At 32.1% G+C, this 14,712-nt stretch overlaps 1 protein-coding gene across 1 annotated transcript; it reads left to right on the forward strand.

The window, feature by feature from the left end:
• The first annotated feature begins 6,988 nt into the window (after positions 1–6,988).
• On the forward strand, positions 6,989–10,231 carry LOC105111852 ((-)-germacrene D synthase-like). Its single transcript, XM_011007319.1, has 7 exons — positions 6,989–7,544; positions 7,672–7,933; positions 8,033–8,399; positions 8,584–8,802; positions 8,917–9,055; positions 9,167–9,415; positions 9,788–10,231. The coding sequence occupies exons 1-7, from the start codon at positions 7,410–7,412 to the stop codon at positions 10,079–10,081; spliced, it is 1,665 nt and encodes a 554-aa protein (XP_011005621.1). The 5' UTR covers positions 6,989–7,409; the 3' UTR covers positions 10,082–10,231.
• Positions 10,232–14,712: the final 4,481 nt, after the last annotated feature.

The following is a 14,712-nucleotide window of genomic DNA, read 5'->3' on the forward strand; positions in this document are numbered from 1 at the left end:
AATCAAAGCTAAGGTAGCATTGCAAGAAATTCATGAAGGAATTTGTGCAACTCATGCAAGTGGACATATGATGACTAGACAAATGCAATGATTTGGGTACTTCTGGATGACTATAGAGAAAGATTGCATCGATTATGTTAGAAAATGCCATAAATGTCAGGTGTATAGTGATAAGATAAATACACCTTCAGCTTCTCTGTTTAATATGACATGACCATGATCATTTGCAATGTGGGAAATAGATGTGATTGGGCCAATCAACCCAAAGGCTAGCAATAGGCATCAATTTATCTTAGTAGCCATTGAGTACTTCACAAAATGGGTGGAGGCTAGCTCTTATGCTCATGTAACTCAAAAGGTGGTCAAGTGTTTCATTGAGAAAGATTTGATCTCCTAGTACGATTCACCTAAAAAGATAGTGACCGACAACACACAGAATTTTAATGAAAAAATAATAACAGAATTGTGTGTGAAGTGGAAAATTAAACATTCAAACTCATCTTCTTACAGACCAAAGATGAATGGTGTTGTCAAAGCTACAAACAAGAATATCAAAAAGATTATCCAGAAGATGGTAGTCACTTATAAGGATTGGCATGCGATGCTTCCCTTTGCCCTCCATGCATATCGCATGGCAGTAAGAACATCTACTGGAGCTACACCTTACTCATTAGTATTTGGGATGGAGGCGGTGATGCCTTTGGAAGTAGAAATTCCATCTTTGAGAGTACTAATAGAATCTGAATTAGAAGAAGCTGAATGGGCTAAAGTGAGATATGAGCAGCTAAACATGATAAGTGAGAAGAGGTTAGTTGCAATTTGTCATCACTAACTATACCAAAGAAGGATGGCCAAAGCATATGACCAGAAAGTCCAACCAAGAGAATTCAAAGAAAGGGATCTTGTACTTAGAAAAATCTTACCATTATCAAGTGAAGACCGAAGCAAGTGAGCACCAAACTATGAAGGCCCGTATGTAGTAAAGAAAGCATTCTCTAAAGGGGCTCTGTTGTTAACTAGGATGGATGAAGATGATTTACCTAGGCCTGTGAACTCTAATTATGTGAAAAAGTATAATGTATGATGTGTTTCATCCAATCAAAACCAATTAAATGAAGTTTTGGCTAGGAAATTCTCTTTGCATATACCTCACCAAAAAACCCATGCATGATCTTAATGGCTCAACAATTTGATCTTTCAAATTTTTTTCCAAGAGAACTCATTCTTCTTAAATGAGGTTTTAAAAGAATTGATTTTGTTTATAATTTCAATAAAATAAATCAATGATTTGTTTGGAATAATGTTCAGAGCAATTTCCTTGAAAGAGATGACTACACAAGTCAAAAACGTGCAATTGTAACAACTATCACTCAAATTATATCTTGGACCTACATTTTATCAGCATGAATAATGGTTGGTAGTATATTAGTTTGTCATGGACTCGCAAAACATGGTATCTTACAAATCCAAAGCATTACGCTGGATGTGGATAAAGTCTATTAATTTTAACTGACTTACTTGAAATGAGAAATGACCATTTTTTATATTCCTTTCACTTTCTTTTAAATTATCCTTTGCAGTTTCAATTTAAGTTGAGTCTATTTAAAGCTTTTCCTTTTATAAGAACCTTAACTAAGATCACACCCTACACTTGGGGGCAAAAAGAGAGAAATGATCATGGAAATTGTCTTAAAGGCATGTGAGCTTATGAAGTTTGACAAGAAGGAATTCAATAAGATTCCAAATAATTAAGAGAATTTCCAACAAATATGAGAGTAAAAAAACAGAAATTTCTAATTTGAAATATTTAGTATCATTTTTGTTGTCAAGATAGAAAAAGAAAAGGCTAAAATAAGATAACAATGATCTATAGTTTTTAAACCCTTAAACATTTTTTTGAGCTTATGAAATACTCTTTCTTTTTATAGCCTTGAGCCATAAAATACATTATGTGCCTTTAAAGTCTTTTCTAATCAAGAAAGTAACCTGAATCAATAAATAACGTTCTCAAAATATAAGAGACTTTTCAATAAAGAGTCATGGCATAACAAATAATTACTTATTATTATTCATGCTGTTAAAAGGAGTGTTTCTAAAAATAAAAGGCAATTGTTTCTTTTCTCTCAAAATACATTCAAGTAATCACTTGAACACTTTGAAAACCAAAGTAGAAGGCCATCTCATCACCTATCTTCATATGAGATTACTTTTATTAAAAGATTTAACACAAATCCCTAGAATTGCTCGAACATTGTTATAAACAGACATTGAGAGTTTTAGTTTTCAAAAACAAAACAGATCTTTTGAAAAATCATTTTTGAAAAAAAAATGTTTTCTTTGTAAAAAGAGTGAATATATGACACACTAAGAGGCAGTGTTAGAAAATCAGAGATTCTAATGACAACAAGAGCAAAAGAGGAAATGAAAAGAGACAGTTAATTCTTCCAGGGGCAGAGAAGCAATCACCAGATTCCCCCTCTTTACTATGAAAAGTCATAAGAAAATGAATTTTTCAATGTCTTTGCATCGTTAGCATTGTAAAGAGGGGGCAACTGTTGTAACCCAATTTTGGATTCACTAAGATTTTTTTCAAATGTTATTTTATTTTATTATTCATAAAAAATCCAAAAAAATAAGAAAAAAATTTAAAAATATATTTTTCTCGGGTCCGTATCTTTCCATAAAAACTAATTCCACCAGGTCAATACAAGTCAAATCATGTCAACCAGGCTAAAAAATAAGTTTCAGGTCAAAACCGTCATTTTCAATCAAAATCGAGTCCACTTGGTCAATACAGGTCAAACCATATCAACCAGGCCAAAAAATAAGTTTCAAGCCATTTCAGGTCAAAACCGTCACTTTCGATAAAAATCGAATCCACCGAGTCAATATGGGTCCCACCATATTGATCGCGATAAAAAATGCGTTCCAGGTCATTTTGGGTCAAAATTGTTATTTTGGTCAAAAACCCGGTTCATCGAGTTGATACCCATATAAAGTTTTTTTTAGCGTTGCAACATAATTTTTGATAATTAAAATTGATTTTTAGCGGCTAAAACGAGCCTTTTCTAATACTGATATGAGTTTTTAGTTTTACCCTTATAAATATTTATTATTATTATATTTAATAAAACAAAAAAAAATAATACAACTTTTGTCATAGTAGGCAGAGGAATTTTGCCGATGGGAGGCAGTACATCTATAACATTGAAATTTTTGTTTAAAGCAAATATCACGAGATTTTATGTCCGTGCTAATTGGCTATAAATAGCCAATGAAAGTTAGACAAAAAGGAAGACAAAAAAGAAAAAAAAGATAAACATGAGAAAAGAAAAAAAATGTTATATACTGTTTTTACTATTTAGGATACTGTTCATTTATTTTCTGTTTTTTCTTCACGCGAGTAAGATATTGATTAAAAAAAAACAATTTAAAAAATACCAAAAATATTATAACCGTTAGATCTAATAGTGTTTAATTTTGAGCCTTTAATTTAATAGAATACAATAGGGCTTACCACACTGGACTAAAACTCAAATTCATCTCAGCCCTTAAAACAATGTGTCCTTCGATCTTGTTGTGCCACCTCATCAGGTGTACCAAGCACTCGGTGCACCACGCCACACTAGATCAACGCTCAGCCCATTCAGACTATTCGATCAACTTGAGATCATGTCAATCACAACCGAAGGATCAATTCATCTGCAATCCAATGGTTCACAACCTTTAGATGCACCGGTGTATCATGATCGTGTTCACACTGTAGCAACATCTCAGAGTCTCTCTCTCCTCTTGCCGGCAATCCTCTCTTTCTCATCCAATCTTCCATTTCTGGTCGTTTGAAGCCTCTGAACCATCACAGAAAGGTTAGTAGACTCCTATAAAGCAAAACCTCGACCGTTGTACGTGTTTTTGCCGCCTCATCTAGTCAGAAAAAGGCCACAATTTTTATCAGCCACTCTAAGCTTCAAACCGACGATTCTCCCTCATCAGCCATCAACGGAAGTCGAAACCACCGTCAATAGAACCCTCTCGCCCAAATCTATCAAAATCAACCATTTTTTTTGCTGGAAATCTCGCCGGGAAATTTCACCGCCTCCAACAGTAACCGCACATGACTCACATGCGCTGCCAGGGGTATTTTCATAATTTTCTGAGAAATTCAAGGGTATTTCTGTCTTTTACCTATATAGTGGCACTCAGGTAATTTTTTTATGATTTCTTATGGTATTTTTGATATTTTTATATATAAATACTTGTAAATTTTTTTGCATGTAAAAAAAACAAAAAAACCAAAAATAAATATAAAAGGAATAACGATGCGGGTCCAACACCCATCTTATCATGTCATCGTTCATGGGTTCAAAGCCCGATTCTCAAGTATGGATATACCCATTTCTCAATGATATTAAAATGATTTTTTTTTTTGTAAATAAATATTGTTTGCCGACACGTCTCTTTTATTTACAGAAAAGGATCGATGTCAAAAATTTAAATACCAAATATGGATTATGTCCATTATTTCTTTTGGTAACCCAAACGTAATTCTTGTATTTAGGGACAAACGTCAATATTTTAGACGAGTCTCCTATTTTTTAGTAATTGATGTCATTTTTGAAGTGTTTCCTATGAATATTGTTTGTCGACACGTCTTTTTATTTACTGAAAAGGACCGATATCAAAAATTTAAATATCAAATATGGTTATGTCTATTATTATTTTTTTGCTTACTCAGACGTAACTCTTCTTTTTAGGGACAAACGTCAATATTTTAGACGAGTCTTCTATTTTTAGGGACTAATGTCATTTTTGACGTGTTTCTTATTTTTAGGGTTCGATGTTAACCATCTTTAGAACAAACAAATTGCAAATAAGCTCAAAATATAATAGCATTTGAATCAAATAAAAAAAAACATAAATAAGTGTAACTTTTTTCTTGAAAGGATGTTTTAAGAGTGGTGTCTGCCTTCCCGTAATCATAACTAATCCAGTACTTGAATCTTTGAGACCAGTGTCTAATTTTTGGGATTTCTAGTTCCCCATGACGACTCCAATAAAATTTTTATTTTTTCCAATTGAGAAAATCTTTCTTTTTGTTAAATAAACAAAAAAACGAAGTCGTAACCAGATATCGTGTAGCAACATTGCTGATTAGTACTTAAAAGTGCATTTTTATCATGGTTTTATATCATCATTTTGCACTTGAAGTATCAATAATTCCTTAATTAAAGCATGTTTTATAATATATCTAATAATATAAGATACTTTTAATTTGTGGTAAATATTCATTTTAAATGCAGGCCTATCACATAAATGAAAGGATTGATTGATGACTTTAAGAACTTAAATTGCAAGGGCAAAGAGATGGTCAAACTTAGAAAAGAGATGTCGGTACAATCCAAACCAAAACACTGTTCGGTAATTAGGTCATATCTGGCGCTATAGATCTCAGATTTAGGTCCAATTTATATGGATGGAAAGGTAAGACATAGGCCTACAACTTTCATATAGAGCCCAAGATCTAAAAAGGCCATTTGCAAGTCCAAATTATAGCAACAACAAAGAAGCCCGAATCTGTCTTTCAGCCCGAGCACTGTTCGATATTTTAGCCATATCTGGAGTTCTAGATGTCCAAATGAGCTGAATGTTTTACACAAGAAAGCTGAGATAATTTTCTACAACTTTTATGTTTTTAACTGGCTCCAATTGTGACGTTATCAATAACGTTTTGGGCAGACAATAGAAGATAAGGATTGTCACCAAGTCAAGAGTTGGCCACCCACTTATCAATTAGTCATCAAATCAATAGTTCCTAATTTTGGCCTATAAAAGGAGGCATTTGCTATGCATTTAGGCATCTTGGTGTTCAAATCAAGATCATGCTCTTCCTTTCTCTCTTTGTATTTTTTGTAATGTTTATGCTTTGCTTTCATTAATATCAAGTTTATGCCTTTCATTTCCTTTCTTTTACTTAGTTAACTTTTATGTTTTTATTTTGTTTATCTATTTTTCTTTCTTTCATTATGTTTAGCTAAGTTAATTATGTCAAGGTGAAAAGGTTACACTAATGGTGTAAGAATAAGTATAATGTAAACTTAATATGGACTTTAATGTTTGATACTAACATGTTTTATATTTGTTATCTTGTTCACTCTTTAATACTTTGCTTGTTAAATGACTAATCTTGATTTATGTTGTATAACACTTGGTACAACAAATGCTTGGCACTTTCATAGCCCATAATGTATGGTATAACCGACACCTGAGCTATGAAAGGAACTTGATTTGTTGTTAACATAAGTTATAATCATGAATGCTTGACGAGATTTACAAGTATTAGCATTAATTGAATAAGATGACTAATGTAATCATGTTAACAATATATAATCTGATTGGAACCTCCTTTGTGTGTGGTTTCCAATTCAATAATAAGAGTTTATACTATACTTGTTTGATATTTGATTGGAACCTCCTTTATGTGTGGTTTCCAATTGAATAATAAGAGTTTATATTATACTTGTTTGATATACCATTAGTGGAATCTCTAACCTTGACATTTGTTATTATCATTGTTTAAACGTTACATTAATATTCCATCTCAAAGTTCTCATCTTCTTCTTCTCCATCTTTTTCTTTATTATTATTATTATTATTATTACTACTACTACTATTACTATTACTATTGTTGTTGTTGTTGTTGTTGTTGTTGTTGTTGTTGTTATAATTTGTACAATTAACCTCGTTATCATTGTTATTGTTATTGGTTGTTGTTGTTGTTGTTATCATTGTTATTGTTATTGTTATTGTTGTTGTATTATTGTTATTTGTAATTTGTACAATTAACCTTCTTGTGGTTCAACCCCGGTTTTGCCGGGTTATTTATTACTTCGACACTCCTACACTTGAGAGAAGACATCAATCTTTTAGTCGTGTCAATTGTTAATGGAGTATTCTATTCATAGTCCACAGAATTGAAAACCATGTTTAGATACGTGGCATTGGAAAATCCCACAGCATGCATTCCACATAATTAATATGTGGCATTGGAAAATAAATAAAGAAATTTTCAACATAATTGACAGACAAATTTTCAGCGACAGTATTCTGTTGGCATTGGAAAATATCAAAAAAATATGTGGTCGATATTTTGCAATTCAAAACGTTTTCCATACAACAACATCAGCAACCATGTTTCACAAGGTTTTCGTTTATCAAATTAAAAGTAATTAAAACAGAAGGTGTTGAAAATTCAGGTCGAACATTATAGATATTCTCACGCGATTAATAAACACCGAAACCCCCTTCAGCTGCCTATAAAGACACCTGATCTATGCAGATGTTGTTCACTGCTCTATTTCCCTAACCGATACAAAAACTTGCCATCTGTTGAACATCCTTGCCGAAGCAACATGTACACCCAAGTCTCCCAAGAAGTTGTACCCAAGACTCCTGAAGCTCATCATAATGAGACTATTCGCCGGACAGCTAATTTTCGTCCAAGCATTTGGGGTGATAAATTCATTTCCCATCTCCCCAGAGACAAGGTCATTGCATGCAAAAACGACAATACTATATATATATATATATATATATAACCGATGATTCTTTGTTATTTTCTTCTCCCTTTGAGAAATTTTAATGATGCGTTTAATAGTATGGTAACTAATGCAGGTGCATGAAACCATTGAATTGCAAGAAATTGAAAAGCTGAGGGAACAATTTAAGAGAGAACTCTTGGCTAGTGATTCATCACAACAGCTGAATCTTATAGATGCCATCCAGCGCCTAGGTGTGGCTTACCACTTTGAAACAGAGATAGAAGAAGCACTACAACATATCTACAATAACCGTATTGGTATGGAAGATGATGACCTTTACAACACCGCTCTTGGTTTTCGACTACTAAGACAACATGGCTACAACGTTTCATGTGGTAATTATAAGTATATGTACGGCCATTTGTTATAAGAAATGTGCATAACATAATCTTCATACAAATTTTCAAGTCCATTTCTCTGGTGATTTAATTCAGATATATTCAACAAGTTCAAAGATGACAAAGGTTATTTCAAGCAATCCAATGATGTTCGAGGCATCCTAAGTCTCTATGAAGCTGCACATCTAGCGGTGCGTGGAGAAGATATTCTTGATGAGGCCCTTGCTTTCACAACCATCCACCTCAAGTCCATGGCAACTAGTCCAGACTGTCCACTAGCAGCAAAAGTTTCTCATGCCCTAAAGCAGCCCATCCGAAGGGGCGTTCCAAGACTGGAGAGCAGGCGCTACATTTCTATCTACCAGGACGAGCCGTCATGTAACAAAAATTTACTAAGGCTTGCAAAGTTGAATTTCAATCTCGTGCAAGAATTACATAAAGAAGAGGTTGCAGAAATTTCAAGGTGATACTTGTATCCAAATTTAGAATGAACGCACGTTGACATGTTAAAATGAATATTGACGCAGAGAGCAAGTTATAATGCGTGCATCAGCGCCTTAATTTTTCTTCTTTTTCTTTTTCTTTTTAGGATTACTTGTGAAGCTATTTACTTCTTCAGATAGTGCTCAATATTTTATTTGTTTCAGGTGGTGGAAGGGTTTGGACTTTGCTAGAAGGCTTCCTTTTGCAAGGGACAGGGTGGTCGAGTGCTTCTTTTGGATAGTAGGTGTTTATTTTGAGCCTCAGTACTCCCTCGCCAGGAAAATACTTACCAAAGTAATAGCCATGACATCGATTATTGATGACATCTATGATGTTTATGGCACCCTTGAAGAGCTGGAACTTTTCACAGAAGCAATTGACAGGTTAGTTGCCCGGAAACGGCTCTTTTAGTTTTTACTTTTTGAAAAGTAGAGCTTAATTAAGAGACAAATAACGGTTACAACGCGATTACAAAAACCTGGACACTTAATTTTCAGGTGGGACACTAAAAGCATGGACCACCTTCCAGATTACATGAAAATATGTTATGAGGCACTATTGAATGTTTATAGTAAAATGGAGGAAAAAGTGGCGAAGGAGGGATGGTCCTACAGAGTCCACTATGGAAAAGAAGCAGTATGCACCACACTCTTCACTCCTTAAATCAAATACTGATATACTATGTTGTAGAAATTACTCTATTATGTTTGACTTAGTATTCATTTTCATATGTACGATGTGTAACAGATGAAAGTTCTAGTCCACGCCTACCTTAACGAAGCCAAATGGTTCCATGAAAATCATATCCCGACGATGGAAGAATATATGCAGGTGGCTCTACTAACGACTGGTTATTGCATGCTCGCAACCGTGTCTTTCATTGGCATGGCCAACATGGTGACCGAGCAAGCATTTGACTGGGTGTTCAATCGCCCTAAAATTGTTAGAGCCTCAGAAACAATTTGCAGACTCATGGATGATGTAAAATCACATAAGGTATGAGCTTATTTTAATTTGTTAAAAACTATTCAAGTAAAGATTGTTTGAAATTCCTTGAAAGTAATAGCTAATGGAGTTAGGATAACTTGATAGTTTGGAAATGGATGAACTCATCGGATTGTTGAGGAGGAAATGAACTAATTACATTGATGCCATAAATATGGTAGAAGTTTGATACATTTATTTTTATGTCAATTTATTAGAGACCAAATATAATTGTGCTCCATGATTGCTTTACTAATTATGGCTTCTACATTTTTTTACTGAAAGTATGGATTAGTTCCCAAACCTTTTCCCTTTATTTCCCACAAATACAAAAAACCCACCTTCTACATATGTCATAAAGGTCTTATTATGTATACTTTTCAGTTTGAACAAGAGAGAGGACATGCTGCTTCAGGAGTTGAATGTTACATAAGGCAATATGGTCCCTCGGAACAAGAAGTGTATAAAGAGTTCCACATGCAAGTCGTCAATGCTTGGAAGGACATAAATGAAGAGTGTCTCAAACCTACCGCTGTGCCAATGCCTCTGCTTGAACGCATTCTCAATCTTTCGAGAGTCATAGATGTCATTTACAAGGAGGAAGATGGGTATACCCTTGTTGGCAAAGCAATGAAAAACGATGTTGCGTCATTGTTTATAGATTCAGTGCCAATATAACTGCTAGGTTGCGGATTTCCGCTTGCGATTACAATGGAAACAAATGCCAGCCGGTTATAGCCCCATGCTAATGAGGAGCAAAGGAGACTTTCTATTACAATAAGGAGACTTATTTTTCTTATTTTGTACTTTTTCTATTTTAGTTTGATATATGCTTCGTGTGCTGTCGTAGACAACTAAAAATAAAATAAAACCAAGAATGTTTAACAAAAAATATAATAGCTTGAGTATTTATTATTTATAGAAAGAGTATCTAGCCTAATTAATATTGTGCTACACAGACAAAGATGGAGGGTTTGAGTATAACAAAAGCAATTTAAAAACAATAACTAAGAAATAACTCAAATAAAAATATCAAAATCAATTACAAAAATAATTCGTGGTCCAAGTCAACATTCATCTAATCATCAATGAAATCAATGGATATATATATATATATATATATATATCAATTTGCACTTCAAATAGTTAACACTATAACTATTATTTTATCTCTGCTCAGCTATTGTCAATTAGAAAACAAGAAATCTAATTAATCCTAATTACTAAATAACTTAAAATAAGCCTTAAAATTTAATTTAGTAGCAGCTTTAAAAATTAGAAAGATTAATAAAACTAAACAACACAACCACAAGTATAATAAAACAAGAAAAGTGATATCTTTAGCTGAAATTCACGCACCCAAGTTTAAAAGCTTCCAAAAATAAATCATATGATATTAGATTTGCATGCTCTAAGACATTCCAGCACGTTGACAATACAGGTGCAATGTCTTTATAACCAATTTAGACTTTGATGCAGTGAGCAACTCTAAAAAATCAAAACATGAGAGTCATATATTTGTTCCTTAGGGTTCCATAGCATTTTGGATCACCTCATGCAAAGCTCGGTGAGAGAGATATGCCCCAATTATAAAACTATATTGAAATTGTTCAGAATCATCAAAATAACTTTGTTTCACCATTAATACCTCCATTTACATTTGAAATTGAAATATAAAAATAATGAATACATTTAGGAATCAAATAAGTATAAAATAATAAATATTAAGAGAAAAAAATATAACATTTTGCATTCTCATCAAATTTGCTTGGACTTAACTTTTACTCGTACTCAGGCAAAACTCAAATTAACTTTCCATGGAAAACAAAATAAAGGTTGCAATGCCATCAACCAAAAACAATCATAACTCTTCAAAAATCATAACTCATCAAATTTATATTGTGATCTGTATAGTAACTAGTTAATTATAATTCATTTGTTGTAAAATATGAGTTACTCACATATTGCATGCAAATGTAACAGAGAAGGACCCAACCCAAAAATGTAAATAAAAAATAATAAAATAATAAAAATTATGTAAAAAATATATATATAAATATGAATTTATTATTTTTTTATTCATTGACGCCAGAGTCAAAATAAAAATATCGATTCAAATTTATTTCATTGTATTTTATTTAGTTATATAAAAATAAAAAATGTGTATAAAAAATAACATAAGATAAAATAAAATAAATTTATTAGTTTATTCATTGACGTTAGAGTTAGAAACAAGAATACTAATGTAAATTTATTTTGTTTTGTTTTATTAAAGTTTGCTTTTATTTACCAACATAAAAAATAAAAATATTGTGTATGCGTAAAAAATTAATTGATTTTTATTTGTTGATTCACTAACACCAAAGTCAGAAATAAAAAAAGAAATGATGATTTAAATTTATTCATTTTGATACCTACGTAATATTTATCAATGTTAGAGTTGGAAATATTCATAGTTGAATATTTACTAACATCACAGTCAAGAATATTACACGCAAACCATCATAGTATGATACGACTAAAAGATTGATGTCTTCTCTCAAGTACAGGAGTATTGAAGTAATAAATAACCACACAAGACCGGGGTCGAACTATAGGGAGGTTAATTGTATAAATTATAGATAACAACAACAACAACAACAACAACAACAACAATAACAATAATAATAATAACAATAACAACAACAACAATAATAATAATAATAATAATAATAATAATAGTAGAAAACGAAGAATAAGAATAAGAAGTTGATGAAAACTTTGAGATGGAAGATTAACGTAAAGATTAAACAATGATAACAATAAATGTCAAGGTTAGAGGATCCACTAATGGTATGTCAAACAAGTATAGTATAAACTCTTATTATTCAATTGGAAACCACACACAAAGGAGATTCTAATTAGATTATAAATTGTTAACATGATTACATTAGTCATCTTATTCGATTAATGCTAATACTTGTAAATCTCGTTAGGCATTCATGATTATAACTTATATTAACAACAAATCAAGTTCCTTTCATAGCTCAGGTGTCGGTTATACCATATAATATGGGCTATGAGAGTGCCAAGTATTTGTTGTACCAAGTTTTATACAATATAAATCTAGATTAGTCATTTAACAAGTAAAATATTAAAGAATGAACAAAATAAGAAATACAAAACATGTTAGTATCAAACATTAAAGTCCATATTAAGTTTACACTATACTTATTCTTACACCATTAGTGTAACTTTTTCACCTTGACATAATAAACTTAGCTAAACATAATAAAAGAAAGAAAACTAAATAAACAAAATAAGAACATAAATAAGATAAAAGTTAACTAAGTAAATGAAAGGAAATGAAAGGAATAACTTGATATTAATAAAAGCAAAGCATAAACATTACAAAAAATACAAAGAGAGAAAGCAAGAGCATGATCTTGATCTGGAAACCAAGATTCCTAAATGCATGGCAAATGCCTCCTTGTGTAGGTCAAAATTAGGAACTATTGATTTGATGACTAATTGATAAGTGGGTGGTCAACTCTTGACTTGGTGATAATTCTTATCTTCTCTTATTTGCCCAAAACGTCATTGATAACATCAAAATTAGAACCACTTGAACACATGCAAGTTGTAAAAAATTATCTCAGCTTTCTTATGTAAACAATTCAAATCATTTAGACTTCTAGAACTCCAGATATAGGCCAAACACTAAACAATGCTCGGGCTAGAGGACAGATTCAGACTTCTTTATTGTTACTATAATTTGGACTTGAAAATAGCCTTTTTAAGTCTTAGACTCCATATAAAAGTTGTAGGCCTATGTCTTACCTTTCCATCCATATAAAGTAGACCTAAATATGAGATCTATAACTCCATATATGACTCAATTACCGAACAGTATTCCAGTTTGGATAGCACCAACATCTCTTTTCTAAGTTTGTCCATCTCTTTGTCCTTTTAATTTTAGTTTTTAAATTCATCAATCAATCCTTTCATTTATGTGATAGGCCTGCATTTAAAATAAATATTTACCATAAATTAAAGGTATCTTATATTATTAGACATGTTATTATAAAACATGCTTTAATTAAGGAGTTATTGATACTTCAAGTGCAAAATGATGATATAAAACCTTGATAAAAAATACACTTTTAAGTATTAATCATAGTATAAACCAACAAAAATGTTAGCAATCAATGACAAAGATGAGCAATGTAGTCTGTCTTAGGCAGGATGTTTAAGAGGTGATAATACCTTTCCTTTTACGTAACCAATCTCGTACCATAGAATCTTTGTTGACCAGTTAGGGTTTCTAATGACCATAATACTAGGTGGCGACTCCTTAAACAAGAATATTCCCCGTCAAAGAATAGGATGCTAGAAATCCATTCTTTTCAAAACAATTTTTAAGGCCGTCGCGATGTCGGGTGCGATAGAATGGCGACTCCACTAGGGACTAATAGACTAAGCTTTGTCTTTATTTGTTAAAATTGCTACAAATGCTTATTGTGTTGTTTGGTTTTTTATTTTATTTCATTTTATTTGGTTTATTTTATTTATTTTCACAGCTTTAGCATCCATATTTATTCATGTCATTATAAATATATTGAATATGGATTTATGCCTTCACACACCACACATTTCATAATAAATATCTACTATATAAACTTTAAGTTAAGTAGGAGAGTAGCAATACCCAAATGGCTTTAGCCTGGGTAAGACTTGTGAAACTATCCAACTTTTGCTTAAATGTTTACTTGATAGTGGTTGGTATATCTAAACTGATATTATTCAGGGCCTCTATCTTCACACTACTTGTAAGCCTCATATCAACCTTTCGAGGAAGATCACTAAGCATGCAAAAGACCTTTTAAAGACTAGAGTTAGCAATGTAATGACTAAAACTTACCCTTTAGGTGGTTCCCTATGTAAGTTTCATTAAGGCAAGCTTAACATATATCATTTTCATTACAGGATTATTTTTAGGTGATATAATGGTCATTAATCGAGAAGTCACCACTGTTAAGTATGGGCTTGAATCTGAATCATTTCATATGACTGAGGGAGACTACCCTAGACTAGATAACAATGGAATACCGTTGTTAAAAGATGTGAGATGTGTAATAAATGATGTCATTCATTTGCTTTCACTCACCAAATACATGGCTAATGAAAATTTTGCATCTTCTGAATGTTCCAATATTGTCATTAGCCATAAAAGCCCTAATTTATTTTTGGGATCCTAATTATCGATGTTTTACATTTAAGGATGTCAATATGGTTCCTACCATTGAAGAATACAGAGTTTTGACAAAATT

Source organism: Populus euphratica, unplaced genomic scaffold (assembly GCF_000495115.2).
Source record: "Populus euphratica unplaced genomic scaffold, PopEup_1.0 scaffold313.1, whole genome shotgun sequence".
Classification (NCBI taxonomy): domain Eukaryota; kingdom Viridiplantae; phylum Streptophyta; class Magnoliopsida; order Malpighiales; family Salicaceae; genus Populus; species Populus euphratica.

Coding starts and splice junctions, on each gene's coding strand:
- LOC105111852 (XM_011007319.1), top strand. CDS start 7,410: ATGTACACCCAAGTCTCCCAAGAAGTTGTACCCAAGACTCCTGAAGCT. Junction 8,400..8,583: donor GAGGTTGCAGAAATTTCAAG/GTGATACTTGTA, acceptor TATTTGTTTCAG/GTGGTGGAAGGGTTTGGACT. Junction 8,803..8,916: donor TTCACAGAAGCAATTGACAG/GTTAGTTGCCCG, acceptor CTTAATTTTCAG/GTGGGACACTAAAAGCATGG.